Here is a 27,728-nt window from a genome sequence, read left to right on the forward strand (position 1 = left end):
GGGAAAGCCCCTTCCACTCTACCCCGCTCCTCTTCCCAGAAGGCAGCGTGACTCGTTCAGTTGCCATGAAACTGAAAGCCCCGGCGAGGAAGCGCGAGAGGGGGCGGCTGGCGGGGAAAGAGGAGGCCTGCTCTCGTCTCGGGAAACCGCGAGGCCTTTCCATGCACCTCCGTCTCCCAAGCGGCTCGGCAGCAGGAAAAAGTTCCCTCCGCCCGGCCGGGCTGCGGGAGGAAGGGGCTCTGCTCCCCGGGAACTGCGCGGAGACGCGCGCGCAGCTGCCTTGGCCAGCCGCCCCGGTAAGTCGGAGGGCGGCGAGGAGGCGAGTCCAGCCGGCCGCCGTTCTGCGCACCGGGGAGTAAGCGCCGCGCAACTTAATGGCACTTACTTCCGAGTAAACACGGGCGGGGAAGGGAGGCGGGCGGGTTGGCTGGAGCTCGCGCGCTCGTTCGCCTTTGTCCACTGAAGGCACCCGCGCGTGTAGGGAGGAGAACAAAAGAACAGCCGGGCATGCGAGGAACGTGCGAAGGGCCGGGACACGTGTACCCCGCCCACCACTCGCACCCGAAGGCAGTCGCCCTCTAACAAAAGCTGCCCGAGGCATTCCGGCAGGAGAGGGGAGTGGTTCTTCCTGGGCGGGACAAAATAAAGGCTATGCAGGCGGCGACCCACACGCGCAAAAGCCCCGACGTGAGGGAGCTGCCTGGCTCCACCCAGTGGTAGGGCCGGCTCCGCGTGGGCGCCTACGTCAGCCCCGCGCCCCTCCCCGGCCCGCCGGGTTTGCTCCCCACGTGCTCCTGAGACGGAGCTCAGCGTTTCCTCCGTTGCTATTGGCTTGCTTGGAGTCGACTAGAACAGCTGCTTGGGCGCGCCCGGAGCGCTGCGTGCGTAAGTGCCTCAGTCTTGGGTTTCTCTCGAGAGGCGCGGGGAGGTTGCGGTGGAGGGACGGAAAGCGGGCGGGAGCTTGTGTGGCCTTTGAAGCCCCCCAGACGAGGACCTGAGAGGGGGCGCCCCAGGTGAGTCAGGGCGGTGCTGTAATTAGAGAATGGTCGGGAATTGGTATTGTTACCCAGCTATATGGCTTGCCTTTTAATTTAGTGTTCTGTTGCTGCCGGATGAGCTAGTGTCAGTTTGCTGTGAATGCTTTACGGCGTTCATGTCAATGCATAGCTGTCAACTTTCAGATTTGAAAATAACGGATCAGCAGCCTCACCTGTCCCGGGGACAGTCTACGGGATATCTAACGGTGCTGGAATAAGAGAATTTCCCACCAAAAAAAGGGAAGGTTTACAGCTATGTGGCATAGCTAATTTTGTATGTTTAGGTAGAAGCAAGCCCTGTAGAACTTGGGTTATTCCCTCAAATTGCATGCATGTAGTCTAATCTGACTCAGAAGTAAAAGCCCTTTAGGCTCAGTGGTACCTCCTCCCGGGTAAGTGTACTTAGATTTTGGTCTGGGCCAGAAACGGTTAAATAAACTTGTTTCTGACACAGGCGATTGTTTGCACTGTCCCTCTTTTTCTGTGCAAGGGAACCTGACAGTTCCTCAAAATGGTGGGTGTGAAGGCACCGTGCTCAAGGAACAAAAGCACTTTAGGAAGTTTGGAGGCTTTTCTGAAAAGAAAGGGAGATAAAAAGTCACCATCTTTATCCACCATGTCTGTGAGAGACGTCTGGGCTGCACAGTGGAATTCTGTACATGTCTCCTCAGAAGCAAGTCTGGAGTTTAGTGGGACTGATCCTCAGCAAACTGAATATATCGGATTGCAGTAAAGGAATAACACTTTATATGGTGAGGTGGCCCATAGACAGATTAAAATAGTGTTCTAGAACCCTATGCAGAGATTTGATTTCTCTGTATAATCTCTGTGGAGCCATTTGTGTCGTTTGTTGTTGCTTTGTACACCTGAGGTTGGAGTTCTTGGGCTCTGAGAGAATCTGCTCTGGTCCTGCTTCTCCACATGGCAGTAATTGCTTTAGGAAAGTGAAATGTCATCTGTGTGGTGAATAGGCTTGTATGATGAGTTCTCTCCCGGTGGTGCAGGAAATCTTGGCAAAGATGGCATTGTGCTAGTAGGCAGGAGGACTTGGAATAACTTTATCTTTTTAGCTTTTGTAGACTCGTTTCTCAGTGGGCTCAACAATGTTAAAATATCACAGTGCAATCCTACTATATATGTAGTAAGTCCCTGGGGCTTGCTGAGGCTGTGTAAATGGGCACAGAGCTGCAGCCCTAACCTTGGTTTTGTTGAAAAGGGCCCACCTCAGTGTATAAAATAACATAAATGAAAAATGCATTGAGGCAAGCTGTTAATTATATATAAAGCCGAACATTCAAACTAGCACAATCTTCCAGATCATGTTATAAGTTCTGTGCAATTCACATGCTGTATTTCCCCCCCCTTTTTCAAATCCAAATGCACTGTAATTTACTGAATATTGCAAATGGGGCTTTGTGAGATTCAAAGGGAATAGGACCAGTGGCATCAATTAAAAAACCCCAGAGAGCAAGAAGCCAACGACATCTGCTGTGAATGTTTCTTGACAAATCAGGCTCATGTTGTAGATGGGGGGAAATCTCTGAAACCATTAGGTTGCTGTGTTTTGTGTACACCTAAATATGGTATTTGTACTGGATTATAGTCATTCATATTAAAGACTTTATGGCCATTGGCTGTCTCTGTCTGTGGTTAGCACTTGCATTTTTTCCATGAGACAAGAATCAGTATTAACTTTTGATGACAGAAGGGTACATGAAGGAATTCATCTACTTTGGGAAAGCATAAGCTGTAAATAAAGCAAGTCCAGAATAGATCGTGCTGTAATGGAAAATCTGTAATTTTCTTTATCAAATCATGATTCTTGTGGTACTGCATATAGATATGAGAGTTTGGAGTTAGCACACTGAGATGGGGAAATAAGGTCCCTGAGTACCAGCGGTTCACACACTCTGAATCCCTGGGCAGCAATGTTACTTCGTCTAGGAAAAGGCTATATATACATCTTCTTTTGGTAAACAGACTCTATAAATGGAGTTCACTATCAGGCAAATAAATTCAGTGTCATTACCCCCCTCCCTCAAATAAGGAGCTGTTTGCAGCTCAAAATACATTGGAGCTCTTCAAAGGGTTTCAATAAAAAGCTATTTCCTGCTCTTGCTTTGAGTTGTTTTCTCCTACATTGGTAAATGAAAGTCTGTAATCTTAGTAGCAGATCGTGGCTCTCATGGGGTGAGGCGTTGCAGGTTAGATGAGAGCTTCCGGACTCTAGTGAGGCATCCAGTGTCGTGTAATAGTTAGAGTGCCGGGCTAGAACCTGTGAGAGACGGGGGTTCAAATCCCCACTTGGCCATTAAGCTCAGTGGGTGATCTTGGGCCAGACGCTGCCTCTCAGACTAAGCTAACTCACAAAGCTCCTTGGAGATAAAGGTGAGATGGAAATGCAAATTATTATTTTTTTAAGAGGGAGCGGGTGGCGCTGTGGTCTAAACTGCTGAGCCTCTTGGGCTTGCTGGTCAGAAGGTTGGCAGTTCGAATCCCGCGACGGGGTGAGCTCCCATTGCTCTGTCCCAGCTCCTGCCAACCTAGCAGTTTGAAAGCACAACAGTGCAAGTAGATAAATAGGTACCGCTGCGGCAGGAAGGTAAACCGCTGCAGTTTAGTCATGCTGGCCACATGACCCGGAAAGCTGTCTGTGGACAAACACTGGCTCCCTCAGCCTGAAAGCGAGATGAGCGCCATAACCCCATAGTTGCCTTTGACTGGACTTAACCATCCAGGATTCCTTTACCTTTTCTTTTTACCTTTTACCACTTTTCACCATATAGAAAACAGTGCTCAGTATAAGTCAATTGTCAGCTGCTTGAGAACATAGTTGACTTTTTTGTGTGCTTCCATCCTGTATTAAATTTTCATTTAATAACTACTTCAGTGTCCTAGATATTGGTGAGTGAAACATCTGCATTGCTGTACAGTTTGGGGAATCATAAGATTTAGTCCAATATGTAAATTCTGCTACACATTGTCTGCCATTTGCAGCTTTGCATTTTATTACTTTTACCACATCATTACTAATTTACTGTTTATTGAAACATGTGCCTTCCTCTGCTTCAGACAGGTTTACCCATTTTCATAGAATACATTCTTCTTCTAATAAAGACTAGAGAAGTATGTGTAAATAAAATGTTTCCAAGATGAGCATTTTAAAAAAGAAAATTGTGTAATACCAATCTCTTGTATGAAATGCTTAAGATAAAGTGATGAGTTTACAGGAACCTAGATCCAAAATCTGGTGGGAGGAACATTAAAATCAAGAAATAATGGAGAGAAAAATATTTTCTCTCTGCCTTCTCTTGTATTTAAAGAAGTCAGAGAGACAATAAATGTACACGGGTGGTATTTTTGTGATGTAATTGGTACTGTTTCTTGAAGCAATAGAGCTTTGAGCTGAAATCCTGAACATGCGTGCTTTGAAGTAAGTATCGCTGAATCAAATACTGAATACTTATGGACTGAGCAGATAACTGTAAATGAAGCCTGTGGGTGAGCCTGAGATAATTGACACCGTCATACCAAGTAGTAGGAGAAGCTTGATCATCAAGTAAGAACCTTAAAGATAATGCTTGTGTGCTTATTTTGGTCATGACCTCTACCCACTTATTACTGTAAAATAGTGAAAACTTCACAACACATAGGGCACATAGAGTTGAGATTCATATAAATTAAATGAAGCTACATAAGAGAGGCGATAAAGAGGGACCTGAGTGAGAGACAGGCCAGAGTAGATTTTTCCTCAAGGTGTGAGGCTAAGGAAGGGGAAGCTGGGAAGACTACCGTATTTTTCGCTCTATAAGACGCACCAGACCAGAAGACGCACCTAGTTTTTGGAGGAGGAAAACAAGAAAAAATATATTCTGAATCTCAGAAGCCAGAACAGCAAGAGGGATCGCTGCGCAGTGAAAGCAGCAATCCCTCTTGCTGTTCTGGCTTCTAGGATAGCTGTGCAGCCTGCATTCGCTCCATAAGACGCACACACATTTCCCCTTATTTTTTAGGAGGGAAAAAGTGAGTCTTATAGAGCAAAAAATACGGTACTTATTTGTACAATGGTACCTCGGGTTACAGACGCTTCAGTTTACAGACTCCGCTAACCCAGAAATAGTACCTCGGGTTAAGAACTTTGCTTCAGAATGAGAACATAAATCGCACGACTGTGGCAGCGGGAGGCTAAAGTGGTACCTCAGGTTAAGAACAGTTTCAGGTTAAGAACGGACCTCCAGACCGAATTAAGTTAACCAAGGTTCCACTGTATGTGGATTGAAGATTAAGGGGAAAGCTAGGACAGAGGGCTATATGCTTTATTGACGCTGGTGGTGCTGTGGTCTAAACCGTTGCTCTGTCCCAGGGCCTGCCAAACTAGCTGTTCGAAAGCATGCCAGTGCAAGTAGGTAAATAGGTACTGCTGTGGCAGGAAGGTAAACGGCGTTTCCGTGCACTCTGGTTTCTGTCACGATGTTCCGTTGCACTAGAAGCGGTTTCGTCATGCTGGCCACATGAGCCGGAAAGCTGTCTATGGGCTAATACCGGCTCCCTCGGCCTGAAAGCGAGATGAGCGTTGCAACCCCAAACAGTGGTACCTCGGGTTAAGTACTTAATTTGTTCTGGAGGTCCGTTCTTAACCTGAAGCACCACTTTAGCTAATGGGGCCTCCTGCTGCTGCCGCGCCGCCGGAGCACGATTTCTGTTCTCATCCTGAACTGGTCTTGAAGCGTCTTGAAGCATATGTAACCCGAGGTACCACTGTATCACTATTATTATTGGTGTTACTTTTAATGTTTCTTATCTCTCTCTGTTCTCTTTCTTTGCTTGTTCTGTCTTTTTCATCTTTTTGATTATGTTTGTTCTAGATACTATTTTATTGTATTGTGAAAACCGTAATGAAAAATGGGGGGGGGGGAGAGATTCATATGAAACAACAGAATAAAGGTATACAGGAGATAAGCAACAATTGGGGTACTCTTAACCTTTTAATATATTTTAATGCTTGATGCATCTAGTAGTAACATTTGAGACTTAAGCTAATGGCATCATTTTATGTGCCTCATTCTGATGTTTTCCTCCCCCCGCCCACCCACTGACAAGCTGAAAATAGCAGTACTTCTAAACTGGGGGTGTGGGTCCATTTTAAAAGCGAACTTCTGAAGGAAGTCAGTAATGAAGCAGTAATGGATGGCTTGTAGTTGACCAAGGTATAATAAACAGGAACTGTTCCACTGTTCCTTTACAAGTGGGTGTCTTTCAGAGTTTCTTTTTTTTTTTTTTAACCAACATAAAGACTCATAATTATGGTGCTGTGACTAAAACCATTGTATGAAATGGAGTAATCTTGAGAGAATAAAAAAGAATCAAGTAAGTCTTTTGGAGGAAACTGTGTTCATTGTAGGAAGAACTGTGAGTACCTATCGAACCCCCAAAGGGAATAACTAAAGATGTATTGTTCCTGATCAAGAATAGGAAAGGGGGGGAAATGCATTGTTTCAAACGTTTTTAGTATGAAGCATTCTAGGGTCATGGTTGACTGATTTTTGCTTTCCAGTGTTTTAATAGCCTTTAATCATATTCATCAGTATTATTGTTCTAGAAAAAGAGGTGCCAGAGCTCACCATAAATATCTCCCTCGTTCTCTTAGAATGGCAATGGCGCCCACTTGAGAGGTGCCGGAACTGAGTTCCGGTGAGTTCCAGCTGGAAAAAAAGACATGATATTGATTGATTTAGGATGTTCCAGGTGCTTACAGTTCAGGGTGTGATAGTTAAATAAGGCAAAAAGTGTTGTGTGAACAGGTTTGGACTTTTTAGGATGCTTAACCATTACTCGGGAACAATGTGTGATATTTGGTGTTAGTCAGACTTGGAGCCGGCCTGTTGAAATGAATCAACAAGTCAATTGCTCTCAGTGAGTCTACTCTGAATATGACTAAAATATATTAACTCAATTTTGTAATATAATGCCTGTAGATTGCCAGATTATATTTCCAGAGCACACATCTTCAAGCTCATGGTTTATCTTAAAGAATGGCTGTAGATCTAACATATATGTAGAGTTTTCCAGAATATAAGCTCTCCTGTAGAGGGTTGGTTCCTCTTTTCCTTTATCTTTTCACCATAAATACAGGCTTGATCCAGCTCAAACTAAGTGTGTACAGGTGTTCCCCTCCCCCCCAAAAAAAAAATTATGTGTGCGCACCGACCCCTCTCGCTCTCCAGGCTTCAGCGAAAGCCTGCATTCACCCCATAGGATGCACACACATTTCCCCTTCATTTTTGGAGGGGGAAAAGTGCATCCTATGGAGCAAAAAATACGGTATTTCCTAGTGTCGTGTGCATACGCAGTAGCAACCGGGGTGTGTGTGTGTGTGTGTGTGTGTGTGTAACGCCTGTGCTTGTATTGCTGTCATGGAAATCAAACCGGACATCAGTGCACTCAGAATTGGTTTTCTTGTTCTCTGAGCTTACTCATCTTGGTATCCATTTATTACAACCATGGGTCCATTTGAGGTAAAGTAAAGCAAATCGGAATGATCGAGATTAGAGCGTTCTGCCAATAGGAAAGTGATTTCTGTAAACCGCTCTGAGACCTCCAAGTATAGGGCGGTATATAAACCCAATAAATAATAATAATAATAATTCACCTGTCCGGCTTAGCCAGTCTTCACAGCCTTCTCCTTTGCATGAGGATTTTGTCTGGGGTCTGTCTGTCTCCCTTCTGGTTCGTTTGTCAGGTGAACAGAGCAGGAGCAACGTAGGAAGGTGTGTCTAGGACAGGGGTCAGCAACCTTTTCCAGTCATGGACCAGTCCACTGTCCCTCAGACAATGTGGTGGGCCAGACTATTTTTTTTTGGGGGGGGGACCAATTTCTTTGCCCCACAAATAACCCAGAGATGCATTTTAAATAAAAGCACATTCTACTCATGTAAAAACACACATTCTGCACCCGCTGGAGTTTCTGGGTCAGTCTCAAGGGCAGCCCCATGTAGAGCGAGTTACAATAATCCAGTCTGGAGGTGACCATCGCGTGGATCACAGTGACTAGGTCAGGGCGAGAGAGGTAAGGAGCCAACTGCTTAGCTTCGCGGAGATGGAAAAATGCCGCCTCTGTTATAACTGCAATCTGTGCCTCCATGGAAAGGGAGGTGTCGAAGATTACACCCAAACTCTTAACGGACGGTGCTGGCATTAATTGCGCCCCCGCAAGAGATGGGAGTTGCCCCCCCAATCCCATATCATCCCGTCCCAGCCACAGGACCTCTGTCTTCGAAGGATTTAGCTTCAACCGGCTCCCACGTAACCATCCAGCCACAGCTTCCAAACATCTGGTCAGTGTGTCTGGGGCCGAGTCAGGATGGCCATCCATCAACAGATAGAGTTGGGTGTCATCAGCATACTATCTTTAATTGTTTATACTTGGTCAGGATGCTAGATGAGTACATGCTGTTCTGTATATCAAATTGGTGTGTTCCTTTATGCAGTCTTCTTGCAGCTTGCCTAAAAAGGGAGAAATACGATTAAAACCTATTTAAGATGCAGAATGGAAGCACCAAGCAATCTGCAAAGGGAGACAAACGTGCAAATTAAAAACTTAAATGAAAGTTTGTTTGATTTTAAACACCTCAATAGCTTTCCTAAAGTTTTAAAGATGGGGGGATACTGATATTCAAAACTCTGAGTGAGAAATAGCATAGGGGGTTTTGAACACAGGTCTTATCCCTTGTTAAGTAGACCCTACCAGCCTAGTAGTGCTCTTACACTGTATTGATGGATAACATTTTTAAACTACGCTGCTTAGGTGCCCTCGTACTTGAATGCTACAATTACTTTTTGACTTCTTACCAAGTTAAAACTCCATTCTCTCTAGACTTCATACCATGATATTGGGGTCTCCATTATCTCTTTCAGGCTGATTGTGTGCCCTTATCATTCTTTATAAACAAAGACTATTGTTGAATGCTATTTTTGTAATTCGCACCTGACGGTTGTTCAGAAGTCCACATGTTCTTGATTTCACATCTGTGCCAGTAATCATTTCCATCTCCGTCCTTACTGATGTAGCACACTGTGTGCAAACCGAGTCTTGTCTGTTTCCTTCCTATTTCCTTTGATTAAAGTCTGCAAGGCACTGATAGCAGTAGGTACATTGAAAGGTAAACAACTTAAATGATTACTACCTGTTTCTCATTTGTCCAGATTTATTGGACCCAGACCCTGTTTAATCCCTGGGGCTTTCCCTGGGGCTCTTCTCAGAAGAGGAGACATTTATTGGCAGTGTGCCTAGATATGAATTTTTAAAAAAGGTTTCCCATGAAGTGCTTCGCTGTGGGTGAAATTGACTGGGACAGCAGTTCTCAATCTTTTTCTCCCTGTGGACCTCTTGGAAATTGCTGTGTGCCTTGGTGAATCACTTAAAGCTTTTGTCTTCAATGCCAGCATCATCAGCAAACCAGCAACATATTATGAGAATTGCAGGGTCTAGGTCAGGCTGCTGAAAAGAGATATTTAGGAGGAAATTGATAGACTGCACTACTGCTGTATTATGAAAATGATCTCTCTCGATGCCGACGCCGACGCCCCCCCCCCCCACAGATGGTGTAAAAAAGGATCATGGGACCTATCTAGCCTCTTCTATAAATCCAGCCCAGCAGTGGTCAAAACTTCCTGAGATCTCCATTGTCAGAAAAGAAAAGAGCAGGGACAAGTATGGATTTACCTGATAGTTATGGTGACCACTGTTCACTATAGCACCTTGCCCTAAAATAGGAGGAGAGTGACTAGAGGTGCCTTTTGAAAACAAGGAATATTAGGGAAACCTTTGAACCTGGAAGGAAAAGGTTCTTGGCAGATTGACTTGCAGAAACAAATTTTCTTTTGGGCCTGTCTAAATCTACGGGGTGAGCTCCCATTGCTCGGTCCCTGCTCCTGCCAACCTAGCAGTTCGAAAGCACGTCAAAGTGCAAGTAGATAAATAGGTACCACTCCGGCGGGAAGGTAAACGGCGTTTCCGTGCGCTGCTCTGGTTCTCCAGAAGCGGCTCAGTCATGCTGGCCACATGACCTGGAAGCTGTACGCCGGCTCCCTTGGCCAATAAAGTGAGATGAGCTCCGCAACCCCAGAGTCGGTCACGACTGGACCTAATGGTCAGGGGTCCCTTTACCTTTAAATGCTTGGTACAAAAATTCAAGCCTGTCCTTGGAGGCTTGCTAAAGCAATACAAACTTTTGCACAAGTCCACCTTTTCTGAATTCTCATGCCATCATCATCTTTTCGTTCTACCTTTTTAATGGTGCTTTTCTTGAACTTTATTTTTTTAATTCTGCAAGTAGCCTTACTGCTTTGCACTTGCTGTTTACTACTCTGAGTTCATGGGGAAAGTGGATTATCAATTTATTCATTTTAAAATCAGTGTAATGACGACTACTGTTATGTAACTGAGAATAATACAAAAGTGACAACCATATCAAAATAATTGTTGGTTGCTTTTTTAAAAAAAACAACAAACAAACCCCACACAATTTAATACAATAATGCAATGCCTCATTTACAGAAGTATCATAGCACCTCAATGTAGCAACTTACTTACAGGTTTGTCCTCTTACCCTACTTAGAGAATAACTGTAAAGCCAGCAGAGAAACATGTGGATTTCCATTAACAAAAAACACTTTTGTCTGATTTACCTGGCCTGCAGTAGAAAGGGCAATTGCATGCATGACACCACGCACTGAGGTGCAATTCAAATGCATGGCAGATTGCTCATATGACAGCTTTACCAAATCACTGTTTGCTGGATTAACGGTACACTAGGTGCTAATTTTGATTTGTGTGTCTGAACCATATGAAAGATTACGCAATTAAAAAAAAACCACAGTTATTCTTCCCTTGGGAAATCATGGTTTCAAAAATATATAATTGGCAATGAAGACGTAGTCCCCTGGTTTTCATTAGTTAGTCCAAACCTTTACTTAGGATAGTAAGCCCAGTTTATATTCTGCCAGCTTGAATATGTTCAGGGCTGCCACTGCAAATTTCTCTTTCATATATTTGTAAAAAAAATAAAAAAATAAAAGGTAAAGGACTCGTGGACAGTTAAGTCTAGTCAAAGGTGACTATGGGGTTGCGGCACTCATCTCGCTTTCAGGCCGAGGGAGCTGGCATTTGTCCACAGACAGCTTTCCGGGTCATGTGGCCAGCAGGACTAAACCGCTTCTGGTGCAACGGAACACAGTGACAGAAGCCAGAGCGCACAGAAACGGTGTTTACCTTCTCACCGCAGCGGTACCTATTTATCTACTTGCACTGGTGTGCTTTCAAGTTCACTCCATCGCAAGCCCAAGAGGCTCAGTGGTTTAGAACACAGCACCACCCGCATCCCTATATCTTTGTACCGCCCTTGAGTTGTGTAGGAAGGAACGCTTTCACCCTTCCAGTCATCCACACGTTTCGCTTGCTCTGTGCTGTCCCTTTTTGACACAGTAGAATTCACATAAAAGACAAAAATATCCTGTTTTCAGATTCTCAGCAATCAAGTTATTTTAGAATAAAGGCACACCAAATTTCAGCATTCTGCCTGTGCAAGTTTCTTAACAGTTTTGACATTTCCAAGAATGAGTCATTCCTAAATATCTTCAGTGTGTTCAGCTGTTATGCAAGGCACCACAGATTGTCAGGCTGTGCACACTTACCCGGAAGAAAACCCCCGTAAGCACACTGGGGTTGGCTTTGGAGTAAATGTGCATATGATTATATGGTAAGTTTTTGAATGCTGTATATGCTCAACTCCCAATTAAGTGCAAGTTCCTTGCATTTCTGTAAAAGGTTTTTAATGTATATATAACAAAAGGAAACAAAAACTGAAATAACAAAAACTGAGAAGTCCTTACATAAAAGAAAACAAAAACTGCAGTAATTGGAGCAAGAAAATGTTTTCTTATGTTGGTATGTTCTCTCATCTTAAACTCTGTGCACAACTCTTATGGGAATACTTAATACCATCATTAATTTAAAAATGTAGCTCCAACGTGAAGCTCCTTTTTAGGAGCTGCGGAGCTCTTGATTTCCATGCCTCTAATGTCTATAAATATGCAATAACTCAAGAACCACTTCTGCTGTTTTTGTAAATAACACGCATCTTGTTTGTTTGTTACAATATGGAAATCACAGACATGGGGAGCAGAAAAGAAGAAAGAAGCACTAATTGGTATTAACCATTAGAAAAACAGCAGCAAATTAGGGAGTGCTGGGGGGAAAAAATAAAGCCAAAGCAAATGCTGTACATTATATTCTTTGTTCCTTTTTAGCTTGTGTAAAAATGCACGTTTTGAATTTAGCCATAATCATGTTAAAACAATGCAGTGCTTTAAACATGAAGCATTCTTAATATGCAGTGCCCCTACAGCAGTTTGCTTTAATTCATATTGGGGAAAGGTAATTTGGATTTTTAATGAGGCATTCAAAGGAATAATTAGCAGTGTTCCTCAACCCTTAAAAAAAAAGAGAATTTAAATTTGCCCTTTAAAAAAAGCCTTACTTTTGTTTGTAGGTCTAGTGCTGTGTGGTTGTTGTTGTTGTTGTTGTTTGCAATAGTGATAACATTATGGGTGTTTTTAACTTTGTGGGCTGTGCAAAGGCTAATCAAAGGCATTTCGCATATAAACTGAACTGCAGCAAATGTTTTCCTCTGCAGGTTTATTTAGCAACCTCAACCAATCAAGTACCTAAAGCTTGGCAAGCTGTCCATCGAACCCCAAAACACAATTTGTAGCATTTGTAGCATAAAATGTTTCTTAATTGACCTGAACACACAGGCTACATTGCTACTTCTCTGGAGTAATTTGGTAACACGTTTAGGCTTTTTTGTTGTTAGTTTCTGAAGGTGTCTATTAGCCTGTGATGGATTTTTGCAAAGGAAAATCCCTGTTTATTTCCTTCAGGGATAAAAAGCAAGGAGGAGGAGTGGTCTGTGTTTTGAGTTACTTGGGAGTCAGCTTGCTAGTTGCTGAAGGGAAAAAGTCCCTTACTCCCTTCCAGCCTTATATTTCTTCACAGTAGGAGCATAGGAAGCTGCGTTACACCGAGTCAGTCTGTTGGTCCATCTCATAGAATCATAGATTCTGTGCTCAGTGTGTGTTTACATATGCAGACTAGTGACTCTCTGGGCAGGGAGGAAATCTCCAACCCTACTTAGAGATGCTGGAGGTGGATCTCAGGACCACCTGTGTGCAAAACAGATGCTCTTCCACTGGACTTGCTTCCTTTCCCCTAAATGAGGAAGTCTCATTAAGGAACACCGGCAACCTATGACCCGGCTAATGTAGAAGCTGAGAGCGTGAGCTATGCAGTCCCATTCAAATCTCATCTCTGAGGTGCCCAGTCCCTGTCAATGTTGAATGACATTTTAAGAAGATAGTGGTGTAGAACAGTGTGTGTGTGGTGTTTTTTTTAAGAACCACTTGTGTGTGCAAAGTTAAATGCCATATGTTACGACTTGGGTTTGAGGCAGGAAACGTATAAAAGTATAAGCATAGAGCATTTGCTTCCTGTCTTACACATTTGAACTCTGTGTCCTTTGAACGCAAACTGAAGAAAATGTGCACATATACACACACACACCCTGCTAATGTCTGAGTGATACTGTAAAACATACACCCTGGGAGAATAAATTAGTTCAGACCCATTCAAATATAGGCAAGGATTAAGGACCACAGAAATCGAAGAGGGTGTGCTTTCTTTCCCCTCATGACTGTACATATTCAGCTGTTTGTAGCTCCAAGCCTGATACTCTTGAGATGTGAGGAAAGTATAACGATAGGTTCTCAGCTAGCATCACTCTCTTCATTCTTGTCTTTGTAGCTCTATGCCCATGGCCGCTGAAGACCTTGCAGGCAACTTAGCAAATCTCTACATTCGGCAGAATTCTACCAGTGCCATTTCCTTAGACTTTGAGCCTAATGCTGACTATCAGTTTGTGGAAATCATAGAAGAACGATACAAATGTGCCTATTGCCACCTGGTCCTTCACAATCCTCACCAGACGGGATGTGGGCACAGATTTTGCCAGCGTTGCATAGTCTCTCTGAGGTAAGAAATGCCCCTTCCTTCTCTTAACATTCAGATCCAAACCCTCCCTTTCCATCCCTGAAAACTATGTAAATTGTGTTTGTGTGAGGGCTGGGGAACAGGATTCCATTTTGGGAGACCATTTTGGCAGGCAAGTAGTGCTGCCCACCTGTCAGTCACCTGGCAGCACCACAATGTCAGGTGACCCAACTTCAAAGGAAATAATCATGTGCTCCTGATTCTTCCTCTGCCGGAAAGCTTGAACTCAAGCTGTGCTTCAAAGGAAGATCCCTTACTGCAAAAGCAGTGTTTGCAGCCACAAACTCTGGATCGGCTACACTCAGGAATTCCTAAGTGAATTGGATCCCAGCATTATCTTGGGTGTGGGTTGATGGATGTGGCTTGGGGAAACAGATTTGTGGGCCACGTGAGGACCCCCGCCAAGCCTAATTATTCCTGCAACTCCACAAGCAATGTGAACAGCACATTACTATAATCGTAAGGTGTGTTAGTTTTCCTCTTGCTTTAGTCAACACATTTTCCCAGGGCAACTTTTTAAATTTTTTGTGGACATCTGAGGCATGAGCAGTGCAATATTAAAACATTCTGAAATCCCATTAACTTCAATGGAGGCCCTTTAAACACATACTTCGCTCCTCAGTAAAATGAATGGGGTTTGGATACACTTTTGTCTGGTTCACATCGATATGTTAGATGCGTTGTGATCTTAAATAAGGCTTCCCATAGAAGCTGGTGGGTTTTTCTTTCTGGGAAGTCTCTCTTTCCAACGCTTGAAAAATTATAGCAGTGATATAAAAATGCTACAGGCTTGGTGTGACTTTGCCATAGAGAAGAGATGTAGAAAAATTTAAAAACGAAACTTTAACTCTGTATTGTAAAAGCACCCTTTTGAGTCACTAAGTTTCACTTCAGAGTCATACTGGTTTCTTCCTTTCTGAAATGCCTGCACAGTTACTTTCTAGAGTGAAATTGAGATGCTGTAATTCCAAAGTGTCACTTAACCGTTCGATCATATGCTTGTCTACTTGGAAGTAATTCCCATTTGTTTCCATTAAGTTTACTCCCAAGATAACAGGGTATGGGATGGCAGCCTAATGCTGCACGACTGAGCACATTTACATGGAAGTAAGAACCTCTGAGCAGTAAATAAATATGCATAGGATTGTGTTGTGTGGGTTTTAAGACTTATTGATGAGAAAGAAATAGTTGACGTACCATGCCCTGGGATCAATAGTGTGGTGTAGGTTTAAATGAAATAAATAAGAAGCAGCCCTTGCTTAATGACTTACTAGTTTCCTTTGTTTATATCTGATCTATAACATAGTTTTAACACTGGGTGAGGAGCCTACAGCCTTCCCTTTGTTGTTCTCCTACAATTCCCATCATTCCTGACCACTGCCCATGCTGGCTAGGGTTGTTGAGAATCTAACAACATCAAGAGAATCACAGGCTCCCCTCCCTTGATACTATGTTGATTTTTATTCAGTTTTTCCTCTTCTGCACAGTTCTTAGCATTTTTATGTGCTCTCAGTTTATGTGACAGTTATTACTTAATGCTCAGTTAAACTACTTGTTAGGTTGCCGGCTTTGTTAATTTAATTTCCTCTTGCAATTTCCCTTTAGCTCTCTGTACGGTAACATGACAGCAGGACTCCAATTTAAAGAGGTGCTGCGAGTGTAGCCAACAGACTCTAGAATCATTTAAAATGGGTGAGGAGGGCATTTTTGAGAAAAGGGTATGCTGAAATCGGCACCGGTCTAATATGCAGCAAGATGAGGGATCTTAAAAATAATTCTTTTGTTCAGATAAAACTGGAATTTAATGGGCCAGCTATAATAGGCATATAATTTTGATCCTTTCCCCAGAGCAGATTTTTTAAAAACCAAATATAACCTCTGATCTCTTTAGAGAACTGAATGCTGTACCCACCTGTCCTGTGGACAAAGAAATAATAAAACTACATGAAGTAAGAAAATAATTTCTGTTTACATTCTTTGGAGGGTGCGGGGAGTCAGTCGATTCAACAGTTTTGTGTGCAGTATTATTTGAATGTACGTGAAGAATCTATTCAAGCCCAATGAGATTTTTATACAAGAATGTTTAAATAATTTTAATCATCAAAACATGAAGAACAAACTTGGAAATCCAGAACTCTCAGGAATGGCCAGATCTATTTCCCCTCCTACTCCTGTTTTTAGGGGAAAATGAGTTTTACAATTGTGAAGCAAGTTTATGGCTTCCTACCAGCCCTTCCTGTTAAGATTTCACATCATGCTAACACAGTCAATAGCCTTTGGGCTGATCTTTATGATCCTGATCTGTATTATGAGGTGAGGCATTTCCTGTAAAATAGATATTATCTCAAGCCATTTAGGGTTTGTAGCTCAAAGCCACCACTTTGACCTCATGCCCAGAAAATAAAACTGCAACTACTGCAGGGGTGGAAAAATTATCTGTTCATTTCAGTTTATTTCCTGCCCTTTATCCATGGTAGCAAACACATCAGTAATCATAAATTTTGAAATCGGCTTAAAACATTCTGGAAACCAGTGATTTTCAGGATTGACAGGTGCCTGGGTAAATAGGAACGTTTTAAAAACTTCTCCAAAGTCAACAGTCGAGGAGAGAAGCACACCTGAACAGGGAGGGCAATTCTACAAATGGGAAACTGACACTGAAATGGCCCTGTCACAGGTCAGCAGCATCTGACCTACGGTGGCACCCCCAAAAAGGCCTCCCCTGCCAATTGTGGGGTCTGAGTAATGGAAGGCTGCTGTCTCAGACCCACCTCCACAATAGGGCAGTTGCAGGTTGGAGACAGCTCAAAGACAACAAACCTGAATAACAGAGAAGATGAAGCTGTGTATAGAACTAGAGGCGGATATTCTGTGTGTTGGGAGGAGGAGAGCTGAGATTTCTTCACCAGCGTAATCCTTCCTGTTCAAGGGGTTTATTTGATATAATTTATGCTCATCTGATGCCTAGTTACTCTCTCTCCTCTAGACCCTTCAAGCACTTGAAACTAGCATTAACCTCACTCCCCAAACTTCAACACTGGAAACTTGTTTATCACATAATTTCCTCTGTAGCAAGACTGGCTTTTCATTAAGTTTTAAAAGATTATAGTGAATTATGGACCTTCTGCGTGTGCTTTGAAATAAGCTTTTATACTCTTTTTATTTAGGTTTTCAAAGACAATTGCTGTAAAAGGGAAGTTCTCAATTTGCAAGTGTTTTGCAGAAATTCACCAGCCTGTAATGCGAAAACGTCTCTGGGGCGATATCAGGTTTGCATTCCTCAACTCTTAGTGTCAATTGAGCCAAGTTTTGATGTCTTTCTGCCTTTGTGAAGCAATTGCACTTATTACTAAAGCTACTCCCCCCCTTTTTTCTTTTTTAATATACTTTTTAAAACATAATATATATTTTCCCATTATGAGTATGAGAAGCGTCAGCCTGTGTGGGTGGGAACGCACTGCAAATAAAAGACTGGATATTGCATTGCTCTTAAACTGCTTGTTTTACTCACTGGAACCTCAGGTTTTTTCTCTCTCTCCCTGTTAAATAGATCTCCTGTGGTTGTGGAAAAAAGGCAGGTCGTTGGCTTTGACCCTGCCAAATGTGTACTGAGGGCATAGGAGGGTGGGTGGGGGAGCATGAAGCATCTGTATTCTTCCCATCCAATCCCTGCAAGTTCAAGGTGAATAGTGCAGCTTCTGTGATCTTACCACGTGATGTTATGCACATGGATTTATAAATCAGGCAGCAGTGAGCAAGAACATTGGATGCAAATAATTTAACTTGTCTACCCACAGCTTATTTATTTCATTTATAAGCCACCTTCCCACACCCCCCAAGATGCTCAAGGTGGTGTTAATGGTACACACACATACACACACCATTTTATCCATTTGTGCATTAAATTTGTGTGTTCTTCTCAAAAGGGAAGAACAGAAAAGAAACTTGTCTTAATTGTGCCAGACGTGCTTTATATTGGCATTTGGGGCATCTAAAAGTGGGGGGGGGGGCTTCTTTACAGCAGAGTGTAAAAGCCTAGGAACATGCCTAGGTAGAAACCAATGTGGTCTTTAGGCAAACGTTTTGTAGGCAGAGGTGGAAGGGACGCTGAGGGTCATCTAGTCCAGCCCCTGCAATATAGGAATCTCAGCTTAGAATAATGGATATAGAATAATACAGTCTATAGAATAATGGAACAATAACCCTCTGGGGCAGATTTGGGGACAGCACAGGGGGAGAAGAAGGAGGAAATTAAGTAGATGAATACATCAGAAGCTGCCTTATATTGAGTCAGTCCATTGGTCCATGTAGCCCAGTACTGTCCACTCTGGCTGGCAGCAGCTCTCCAGGGTTTCAGACAGACAGGGGTTCCTCCCAGCCCAACCAGGAAATCCCAGGGATTGAACTCGGGACCTTCTGTATACAAGACGGATGCTCTACCCCAGCTTTTCCTGTTGTTATTATTATTAGAATTAGAATTTATCTACCACCCTATACCTGGAGGTCTCAGGGCGGTTCACAGAATAAAATCAATATATAAAACCACAAAATACATAATCAAAATAAAAACAACCCAATAACCCCCCCCCCAAAAAAACCCCCACATTTTAAAAGGGCATAGTAGAAGGAAGCAGGACTCTGAAACCAACAACAACAACAACAACAACAACAACAACAACAGAAGACGAAGAAGAAGGATTTGTACATGGCAATGGAAAAGGAAAGGGCAGAGGCTTATGGAGGAAGAGAGAGATGTGACTGTCTCCACAACAAATGCTTTATTGAGAAGCTGTGGCTCACTGTGTTACCCCATGATTGTGCGCCCAAAGGTGCAAGAAACCAACAGAATATAGGCACAATGTAGTAGACTATGGGGTTTTTAGAGAGACATCTGACCTTTCTTGCAGACCCCAAAATGCGGTTTGTTTTATGTGCCTCCTGTACATACTATGGTGATGTTTATGATGCAGGTAATATGTGGTAGTACATGATTCTGCTTTACAGGATCACCTACAACAGTGTTTGTTCGAAAGCGTGCAGTGCACTAATGAAGGATGTTGTGAAAAAGTTATTCGGAAGGATTTGCAAGAACACCTAGGTTTGCAGTGCAGCTATCGGAAGGAACTTTGCCAGTACTGCAAACAGCCTGTGACTTCAATTGATTTAAAGGTGAGATGTTCGTAAAAATGTCTCCAAAACACTGTGGAAAACCCTAAATGTGACTCTTCCCTCTATATATGAACAATCTCATAAATATATATATATTGCTCTCCCTCTTGTTTCTGTCACAGTCTTGAAGAGCTTAAACTACGATGATGGCATGCACCTCTGTGTCTCTGTTTTATCTGCGTCAGGTGTAGCATTGCAAGTCCCAGGCCGCTGTGGTGTGTTGGGTGCAGGCCAATAAGCTCAGACTGAATTGTCTGTGCATATTTCTAGGCATGGGCCGTTTACTTTTTATTCCACTGTAGAAGAGAGAGAGATGAGAAGCAAGAAATAAATAAATAAAAATCAGAGATGGACGTAATGACATTAAGTCTGTAATATGCAGCAGGTTAGAAAGGCCTACCTTATATATGAAGACCTCACCTGGAGTACTGTGTCCAGTTCTGGGTACCACAGTTCAAGAAGGAGACTGACAAACTGGAACGTGTCCAGAGGAGGGCAACCAAAATGGTCAAAGGCCTGGAAACGATGCCTTATGAGGAACGGCTAAGGGAGCTGGGCATGTTTAGCCTGGAGAAGAGGAGGTTAAGGGGTGATATGATAGCCATGTTCAAATATATAAAAGGATGTCACATAGAGGAGGGAGAAAGGTTGTTTTCTGCTGCTCCAGAGAAGCGGACATGGAGCAATGGATCCAAACTACAAGAAAGAAGATTCCACCTAAACATTAGGAAGAACTTCCTGACAGTAAGAGCTGTTCGACAGTGGAATTTGCTGCCAAGGAGTGTGGTGGAGTCTCCTTCTTTGGAGGTCTTTAAGCAGAGGCTTGACAACCATGTCAGGAGTGCTCTGATGGTGTTTCCTGCTTGGCAGGGGGTTGGACTCGATGGCCCTTGTGGTCTCTTCCAATTCTATGATTCTAACCACAATCAACTGGAGCATTGTGCATTCCTCCCCTCCCCCCCCCCTTTGGAGTGATGGAAAGTGCGCAGGAGTGCTTGAAAAAGCACTATTGTTCATTTCAGTTGGACTTGCACTGTCGATTCCTAGTGGATGGTCAACACGATTTCTTCTGCCTTTTGGTTTTGTGTTAAGTAGAGCCAACCTCTTCATTCCTCTTGAATAACAGATTTCCCAATGTGTTTTCAGACTCATGAGAGAACAGATTGTCCCGATTATCCCTTGATTTGTCCCCATGGCTGCCCACAGATAATTCTGACAAAAGAGGTACAGTGTTATTTTCATTTCATTGCAAGATAACAGTGTTGTTGAGAGAAGAGCAAAATAGTCCCTAGTTGTTGCTAGCCTCTGCATGTGGCAGTACGAGTTGCCGCCCTTCTTTGTGTTAGTAATTATGTGACATTGCCATCCATGGATAATGTAAGAGCACCAAGTAGCATCTGTGGACCGCTTTGTTATTGTCATTGTCCATGACTAGACTTGGTGACGATGCAGAGAATGTAATCTAGTTCCTTTTTGTACTTCTTTTGCAGGAAATAAAGGTCATAACGCACAAACCTTCTTCACCTATAATTAATGTGTCGTTTAAAACTTGTTAATATTTGCAGGTAGAAGAGCATGTCGTAATATGTCCGGAGGTGAAAATTGATTGTCCTTATAAAAAGTATGGCTGTTCTACAAAGGTATTGTAATGCAATCATCCATGGTCCTACAGTAGATGCTAATTCTCCAAAGCATAAAAGGGCACTAGCTAACCAATGTCTCTTTCTGCTTCATCCTTCTTTTTTTGTTCCTCTGGTTTAATTTTTTCAGAATATCCCTGCTGAGATTTTCCCTTTCTTACGTTTTGTTTTGATTTTTTTTGCTTTAGAATGATTTTAAATCTGTTTAGTTTATAATGTGTCAGGTTAGCTTTGTTCTCACTCCATGTTTATATTATCATTTTAGATTAAAAGAGGAAAACTTTCAGAACATGAGAATATGTACTTGAGAGAACATATGCTTCAGATCTTAGATAAGAACTCAAAGCTGGAAGATCAGGTATAGCATGGCATTTCCTCCCAAACCCTTCAGCTTCTAAGTGGAAACAAGCGACAGTTCTAAAAATTCAAAGAGGTTCAAAAGAGGCTAAACTTCCCTTAGTTCCACAAGTGTCTTACACATGTACTTGTGCAATCTGCTAATTTTGGAGAAATTACTACTGCTTGTGAGATCTTTATTGGAGACAATTGTCCACACACACAGTAGCTAGTTGGGGGCGGGGAACCACACATCCACGCCACCTTTACATACCCTCATTACAGATTCACAGTAGCACTTTGCAGAAGGGAGTATGCAAACTAGCAAGAAGGTAATTTGCCTCAAGTACTTTTTCATGTAGCAAACTAGAAGGAAGGATGAGGTTTGGTCGAAAGTATATATGCAGACAGAAGTCTGGAGCCCTGGGGGGGGGAAATATTGCTAATTAAGAATCTGTAGGTTGACAGTTATCTTTTTTTATTATTACATGCAAAAAGTACCCTTCTCCCCCTTTGAAGGCCCCTTCCCTTTGCATTTCCATATGATTGCAGCATTGTTGTTATTACGTTAAGGTCTGGGTACGGTGAAAGCTTTTGTATGAAGAAAGGGCAATTAGTAACACTAATCTTCCGTGTATCTGCTTCAGTTTATTTCTGCAGTGCTTTTGGCACCCTTATTGTTCTCTGAAGGGTGTTTATGTGTTAGGGGCCATTTGGTACCTTCCAACATTTATAATGTGTGGTGATCCTTCATTTGCATAAGATGAACTTTAGAAAGTCGGCTTGAAAAGAGGAAAGCATGTTTCAGTTCCTCATGCCATGCTAAAACTGTTGAGTGTGTGCGTGAGTGTGTGTTCTACAGAAAGTCACTGTGAGGTTAGGTGTCACTTTTCTTATGACAGAACAACCTTCTGAATCTGGCAGCATGGTACTCATTGATGCATATTTAAATCACACCCTAGAAACAATGGGTTTTGATTGTTGGCTACCATTTTTTCTGTTGCTATTGATGTGTATAGCATGCATCAGTGGGGGGTGGAGGGAATTGTACACACTATAAACTTTCCTGGGTGTCCTTGTTGGCATGTGTCTACCTTGGGAGACAATGGAGGAGTGCGCCTTCGTGGGTGAAGTCAAACTATGGGAGAGTTTCAGTGCCTGCTGTGGCTGTAGAAACCGATGCAGGACAGACATGTTTTGTTGCAGCTGAGGCAAAATCAATCTGTCATAGTCCTAGGCAGTGGACAAAAACAGAGAGATTGTTAAGCCTCTGGTGGGCTACCATACTTGGTTGTTGGGTCTGTGTGGATCACAAGATAAAAACTGACCCAGTCGAAAGTGATTGTGGGAATTATCCTTGGGATATTAGCTTGTCCATCTCTTAACAGCTGAGCAAACCCTCCGGGTTGTATTCATTGTTAGCTCTGTTCTGAGTTAGACATGACTGACATGGGTCTACTTTGAGCATTAGCTGGATTTAACCCTTGTTTCATAATTCAGTTTTTTCATCAGTTTTTGTGTCTTTTTAAAAATAAAACATTAAATTTACAGCTTCGCATTTTATTTTGTAGATCTCTGACCTTTATAACAATCTTGAACACAAAGAGAGAAAAATACAGCAGCTAGCAGACACGATTAAGAAGTGTGAGAGAGATTTCAGGCAGTTTACACAGCTGTACGGTAAAAATAGCAACTTACTGGCAAGCACTCAGGTAATCCCACCCTCCTTCCTAACAGAGTTTCTGCTTCAAAGAAAACACAACAGTATCTATGTGGAGATACTGCCTGCACTGTGCTAGATTCAGCTTAAAATGTGAGGTTTTCTGGCTCTGCTTAACCTGGACATCATTTCCATTTTGTTTTCATAGTTCATTCGCATGCTGAAAGCAAAAATGGATTCCCACCCCTCTGTGCTTTCAGATTGCACATGTGTGGTGACTGTCTCCTGCACATAACTGGGATACAAAATTGAAGTTTGCATGCTCTTGATAAAAATGATTATTTATGCAGCTCAATAAGTGAGCATAAACATTGGAGACTTACTGCACATTTTATGCAGTATTATATATCAAATGTATTATATTGTATGTTTTGCAGTCTATGGTCCACCCAATGAAATGTTTTCCTGATTAGCATATATTCATTTTCCTGTGGGGAGATGGACTGCAAACAGTGAAGTCAGAAAGAAATGAAATGCAGAAAAGTACAGTTTGGTATATGTAACTTGAGAATTCCATAAACCAACAAAATAACAAACAAGTGTAAATCTCCAAGAACCTCTCAATCTAAATTTTAGCACTGGGGTGGAAGAAGGGCACTAGGAACAACCATTTTGTTAAAGCTATACCATGGCATGGTACTAAAGCAGAAGGTTAAAACTGTCACAACAGTTGAGATTGCAGTGAGGAAGGAAGGAAATATCCTGAAACCGTTGGCAAAGATCATTGCTGCAGACATAGCATCAACCATGAAATGTGGGAGTAAACAAAGAGGACCAGGGGATAGAAAACTATTTGTGCAAGACAAAGCCATTGGACTTTTTCGCCTCGCACAATTGAGATCGTGACGACAGACGATTTATGATCCTAACTGAAAAGAAACCTTTGGAAAAACTCGGAGGAGGGAAATGCAGTCAATGATAGACTTTAATAAACAATTTGTAATACTAGTTTGTCGTCTTCAATTTTCTTTTAAAAATGCATGTCTTCTCCCTTCTCTCTCATCCCCATATCGCTAAAGACTTTGGCAATTCACATTGATAAATCTGCCTGCCTGGAAACACAAGTGAGACAGCTGGTGCAGATGGCAAATCAGCAGCAGAGTAAATTCAGCCTGAGACCACTTCTGGAGACCATTGATAATATAAAGCAAAAAGTTGCTTTCCTGGAATCATACGAACAGCGTTTAGGTATATTGGGGGTTCTTCTCTTCCTAAAGTGTTTTGGTGTTATGGGGGTGGTAAGCTAGTTTAGTTTACTTAAGATCTAAAATTCTAAAACGCCATTGAGGGGAGTTGAGGCTTTTACAAGTTCATTCATGTACTTTTCTCAGCAAACCACATGGCTACCTAGTGGCACACTGGTCTCCTGCTTTCCCTATGTGTTCTCCTTTGGTTCTAGAGAGCCAATGCTTGAATGGTTATTTTGCTGGTCTTTTTTGGGGAGGGGAGGTTAAGCATGGAAGGGGTTGTGCTCTTCCTCTTTTAAGTTTTTTTTTACAAGAGGTTTGCATGTCAAAGAGTTTAGAATCCAAATCCATGTATCCTACTAAAAACGGACAGACCACTGACTTCAGCGTTGCCCCCAATCTGCAGAAAAAGTAGGTTGCATCACAAGGAATGGAGCTGTTAGTGCCAGACTCTGAACAGTTGCTCTGGATCAGTGATGGTCAAACTTAGCCCTCCAACTGTTTTGGGACTACAATTCCCATCATCCCTGACCACTGGTCCTGTTAGCTAGGGATGATGGGAGTTGTAGTCCCAAAACAGCTGGAGGGCCAAGTTTGGCCCTCACTGCTCTAGATAGTTGGATGTTAAATATGTAAAAATGATGCCTAATACAAACTCTGTAAGTGTCTGTAACCCTCTCTTATCTCCCCACATTTCTTTCTCTTAGTTGTTCTGGAAGACTTGTCCAACCAACATGATGTCCACCTCAGTATCCACAGGGCACAACTTAACAAAAACGAAGAACGGTTTAAACTTCTAGAAGGGACAAGTTACAATGGGAAACTGATCTGGAAAATTGTCGACTACAAGATGAAGAAAAAAGAGGCTATGGAAGGACTCTGTCCCTCTGTAGTCAGCCAGCCTTTTTACACCAGCCGCTGTGGGTACAGGTTGTCTGCCAGAGCATACCTGAATGGGGATGGTTCAGGAAAGGGCACTCACGTTTCCTTGTACTTTGTAGTGATGAGAGGGGAGTTTGATTCATTGTTACCGTGGCCTTTCAAGCAAAAGGTCACACTTATGCTTCTGGACCAAAGTGGGAAGAAACATCACATAACAGAAACCTTTAAAGCCGACCCTCACAGCAGCAGCTTCAAGAGACCTGAAGGAGAGATGAATGTTGCCTCAGGGTGTCCTCGGTTTGTGGCACATACTGTGCTCGAAAATGCAAAGAATACATACATCAGAGATGATACACTCTTCCTGAAAGTAGTGGTGGATTTAACCGACCTTGAGGAATTATGAGAGCGCTTGGAAGAGAACTGTTAAAGGTGATGGCTTGGTGATTTAACTGGATTGCTTTCAGACAACAGGAAAAAGCTGCTATTCACTCTGCTGACCTACTTTTATATTCTTTTTTGATAGCTTTGACTACTTCTTTGGTACTTTTTCAACTTGCATTAAGAAAACTGGTCAAGTCTCTAATGAGGTGAATTTGAAGCATATAGCAAAACTTGGTATTTGAGAGAGTTTTTTTATGTCTGAAAAGCTCTTAACTGAGTCATTATCTCAGGAGACACATTATCAGGTGATACTACAGCAGAATATTCCAAAACCCAAATGCAGGTCCATCAGTTCTTCTCACTCTGTTACAAGCATTGCTAGAGGTGCTATTCACTAGGGAATGTTTGGGGCATTTCACAAGTTTGCGGCAAACGAAAGAATTCTAATGTTAATTTGAGCTGAAGGTTAGATTGACACACTTCCCATCTACCCCACTGACAGCCTGATCCTATGTATTTTTGAATTCATTGGGGTTTGCTCTCATCCACCGACCATGCGATCGGCAAGTCCTAGGCGCTGAGGTTTTACCCACAGCGCCACCCCGCTTGAGAGCATTTCTTTTATATAAATACACACACACACACACATATACATATATACATATACACACACACGTGATTATGTACTGTAGAATAGGCCCTATTTCATAAAATGCATGACTGGCATCTTTTGAAAGCAAACCTAGTATCTAGGAAGATCCCTAGATCCTGATTTTAAAGCACTTCAATTAGTTGAAAGTTTTCAAGTAGCAGTCCTGTGGCACTTCTAGGGTGAGTTCACATGGGTGCGCAACACAATCAATCTAGCTCCTGTAATGCCCATTGTGATAGGAGTTGAATAGAAAGAACCAGTGCTTTTTTTCTTTTAAAAAAAATGTTTAGGGGTACTCTCATTTTGACTCAAGAAAATCACTATTTTATAGTTCGGATCTAAAAAAATAAATACAGTAAATGGACAAAAGTACAAAGATTCACAAAATGTTTAGGGGTATGCATCCTCTCCTGCCACCCATTTTATTAATCTGCTTACTTCAGATATCAGAATGAATAGGGTGCTTGAACAGTTGCCTTTTATTTTTTTAATTGCATGGAATTTGGGTTCTCCGCATAGATGGATTACAGCAAATAACTCAGAAAAGCACTTTACAAAAGCTATCCAATTATTTCTATGTAAATATGGATGTGATGTTTTCCTGCAAAGGAGAGTCTTGATAAACACAGAGATTAATATATTGAAACCAAAAGTCCATGGTGGGTGTTTTGGGGGTGAAATCAGCAAGAATTATGAGCACTGGACTTATTTTCATACATAGGTGTGTGGCTGAAATCAGATATACTTTGAAGTTGCCACAAGAATGTTGTTTTAATTCTCTTTCTGCTCCCTTCTTTCTATTTGATGTAATTTGCCATACTAGGGTGTTGTGAGGATTTATTGCATTGATGTTGTGGTTTTTTGAGCATGAAAGGGTGGTGCTTTAATAGATATAGTGTGAGGGAGTTTGATGTTGAGTGTGTAGGTGTATTTTCAAAACAACTTTGAAAGCATGTTCATTTTTGTCTAAACTGAATTGCCATCTTACAAGCACTGAATTATTTTTACAGGTTGAAATGCAAGTAAGGCTGTGAGTTTTTTCAGGGATGTGAGATCCAGCCCTGAGGCATTACCAGGCACTTTGCAATACTCTTTCCCCATCCTCTCAGAATGTGTTGCCTCTTGGCTCACTGCTTTTAATAGCATTGTCTACTATTCTTGTTTCCTTACTATGATGGGGCTTGCAACCACAGCTGGAATATCAGGGTGACAAAAGAAGCATTGTGGCATATACCTAGTGGGTTCCAAGTTCTGAAGGATGGAATTCTCTAGGCTGGGATTTGCAGCCATATCACTGCCTTGTGTGTTAATTTTTTTGTAAAGTTGACCACATTTATTAAAGAGGCTGTAAAGCTAAAATTGCTTTCTTTCCTTTTTTTGTTTAGAGAAAAGCAGTTTTCTAATTCTTTTACTAATGAGAATTTGTAAGTCCTTCCCTTTTTTAATACAGGAGGGAATTTGCTTTAAATATTCCATTTTAATACCTGGGCCCCATAAAGTTTACATTTCTGTGCCAACTTGTTGATATGTTCTTAGATATGTTTGGTGTATTTATTGCTGTAGTTTTTAACCTTTTGTTATGAGTGGTTCACATTTTTCAATAAATATTAAAAAGCCAA

The 27,728-nt window shown here is 42.2% G+C and overlaps 1 protein-coding gene across 4 annotated transcripts; it reads left to right on the forward strand.

The window, feature by feature from the left end:
* Positions 1-27,728, forward strand: TRAF5 (TNF receptor associated factor 5). 4 transcript variants are annotated; one of them, XM_083433078.1, is made up of 11 exons: positions 1-296; positions 13,897-14,124; positions 16,034-16,091; positions 17,310-17,411; positions 19,147-19,311; positions 20,458-20,535; positions 20,877-20,951; positions 21,217-21,309; positions 22,859-22,999; positions 24,027-24,195; positions 24,902-25,569. In XM_083433078.1, exons 2-11 carry the CDS (start codon positions 13,901-13,903, stop codon positions 25,477-25,479), a joined length of 1,683 nt encoding a protein of 560 aa, XP_083289204.1. In that variant the 5' UTR covers positions 1-296; positions 13,897-13,900; the 3' UTR covers positions 25,480-25,569. The 4 variants fall into 4 exon arrangements, with proteins under 4 accessions (XP_083289204.1, XP_083289205.1, XP_083289203.1 ...); XM_083433079.1 differs by lacking the exon at positions 1-296 and adding an exon at positions 755-885; XM_083433077.1 differs by lacking the exon at positions 1-296 and adding an exon at positions 904-1,013 and having other exon boundaries at positions 24,902-27,728.

This window comes from Podarcis tiliguerta, assembly GCF_965153285.1.
Source record: "Podarcis tiliguerta genome assembly, chromosome: 3".
In the NCBI taxonomy this organism is placed as follows: domain Eukaryota; kingdom Metazoa; phylum Chordata; class Lepidosauria; order Squamata; family Lacertidae; genus Podarcis; species Podarcis tiliguerta.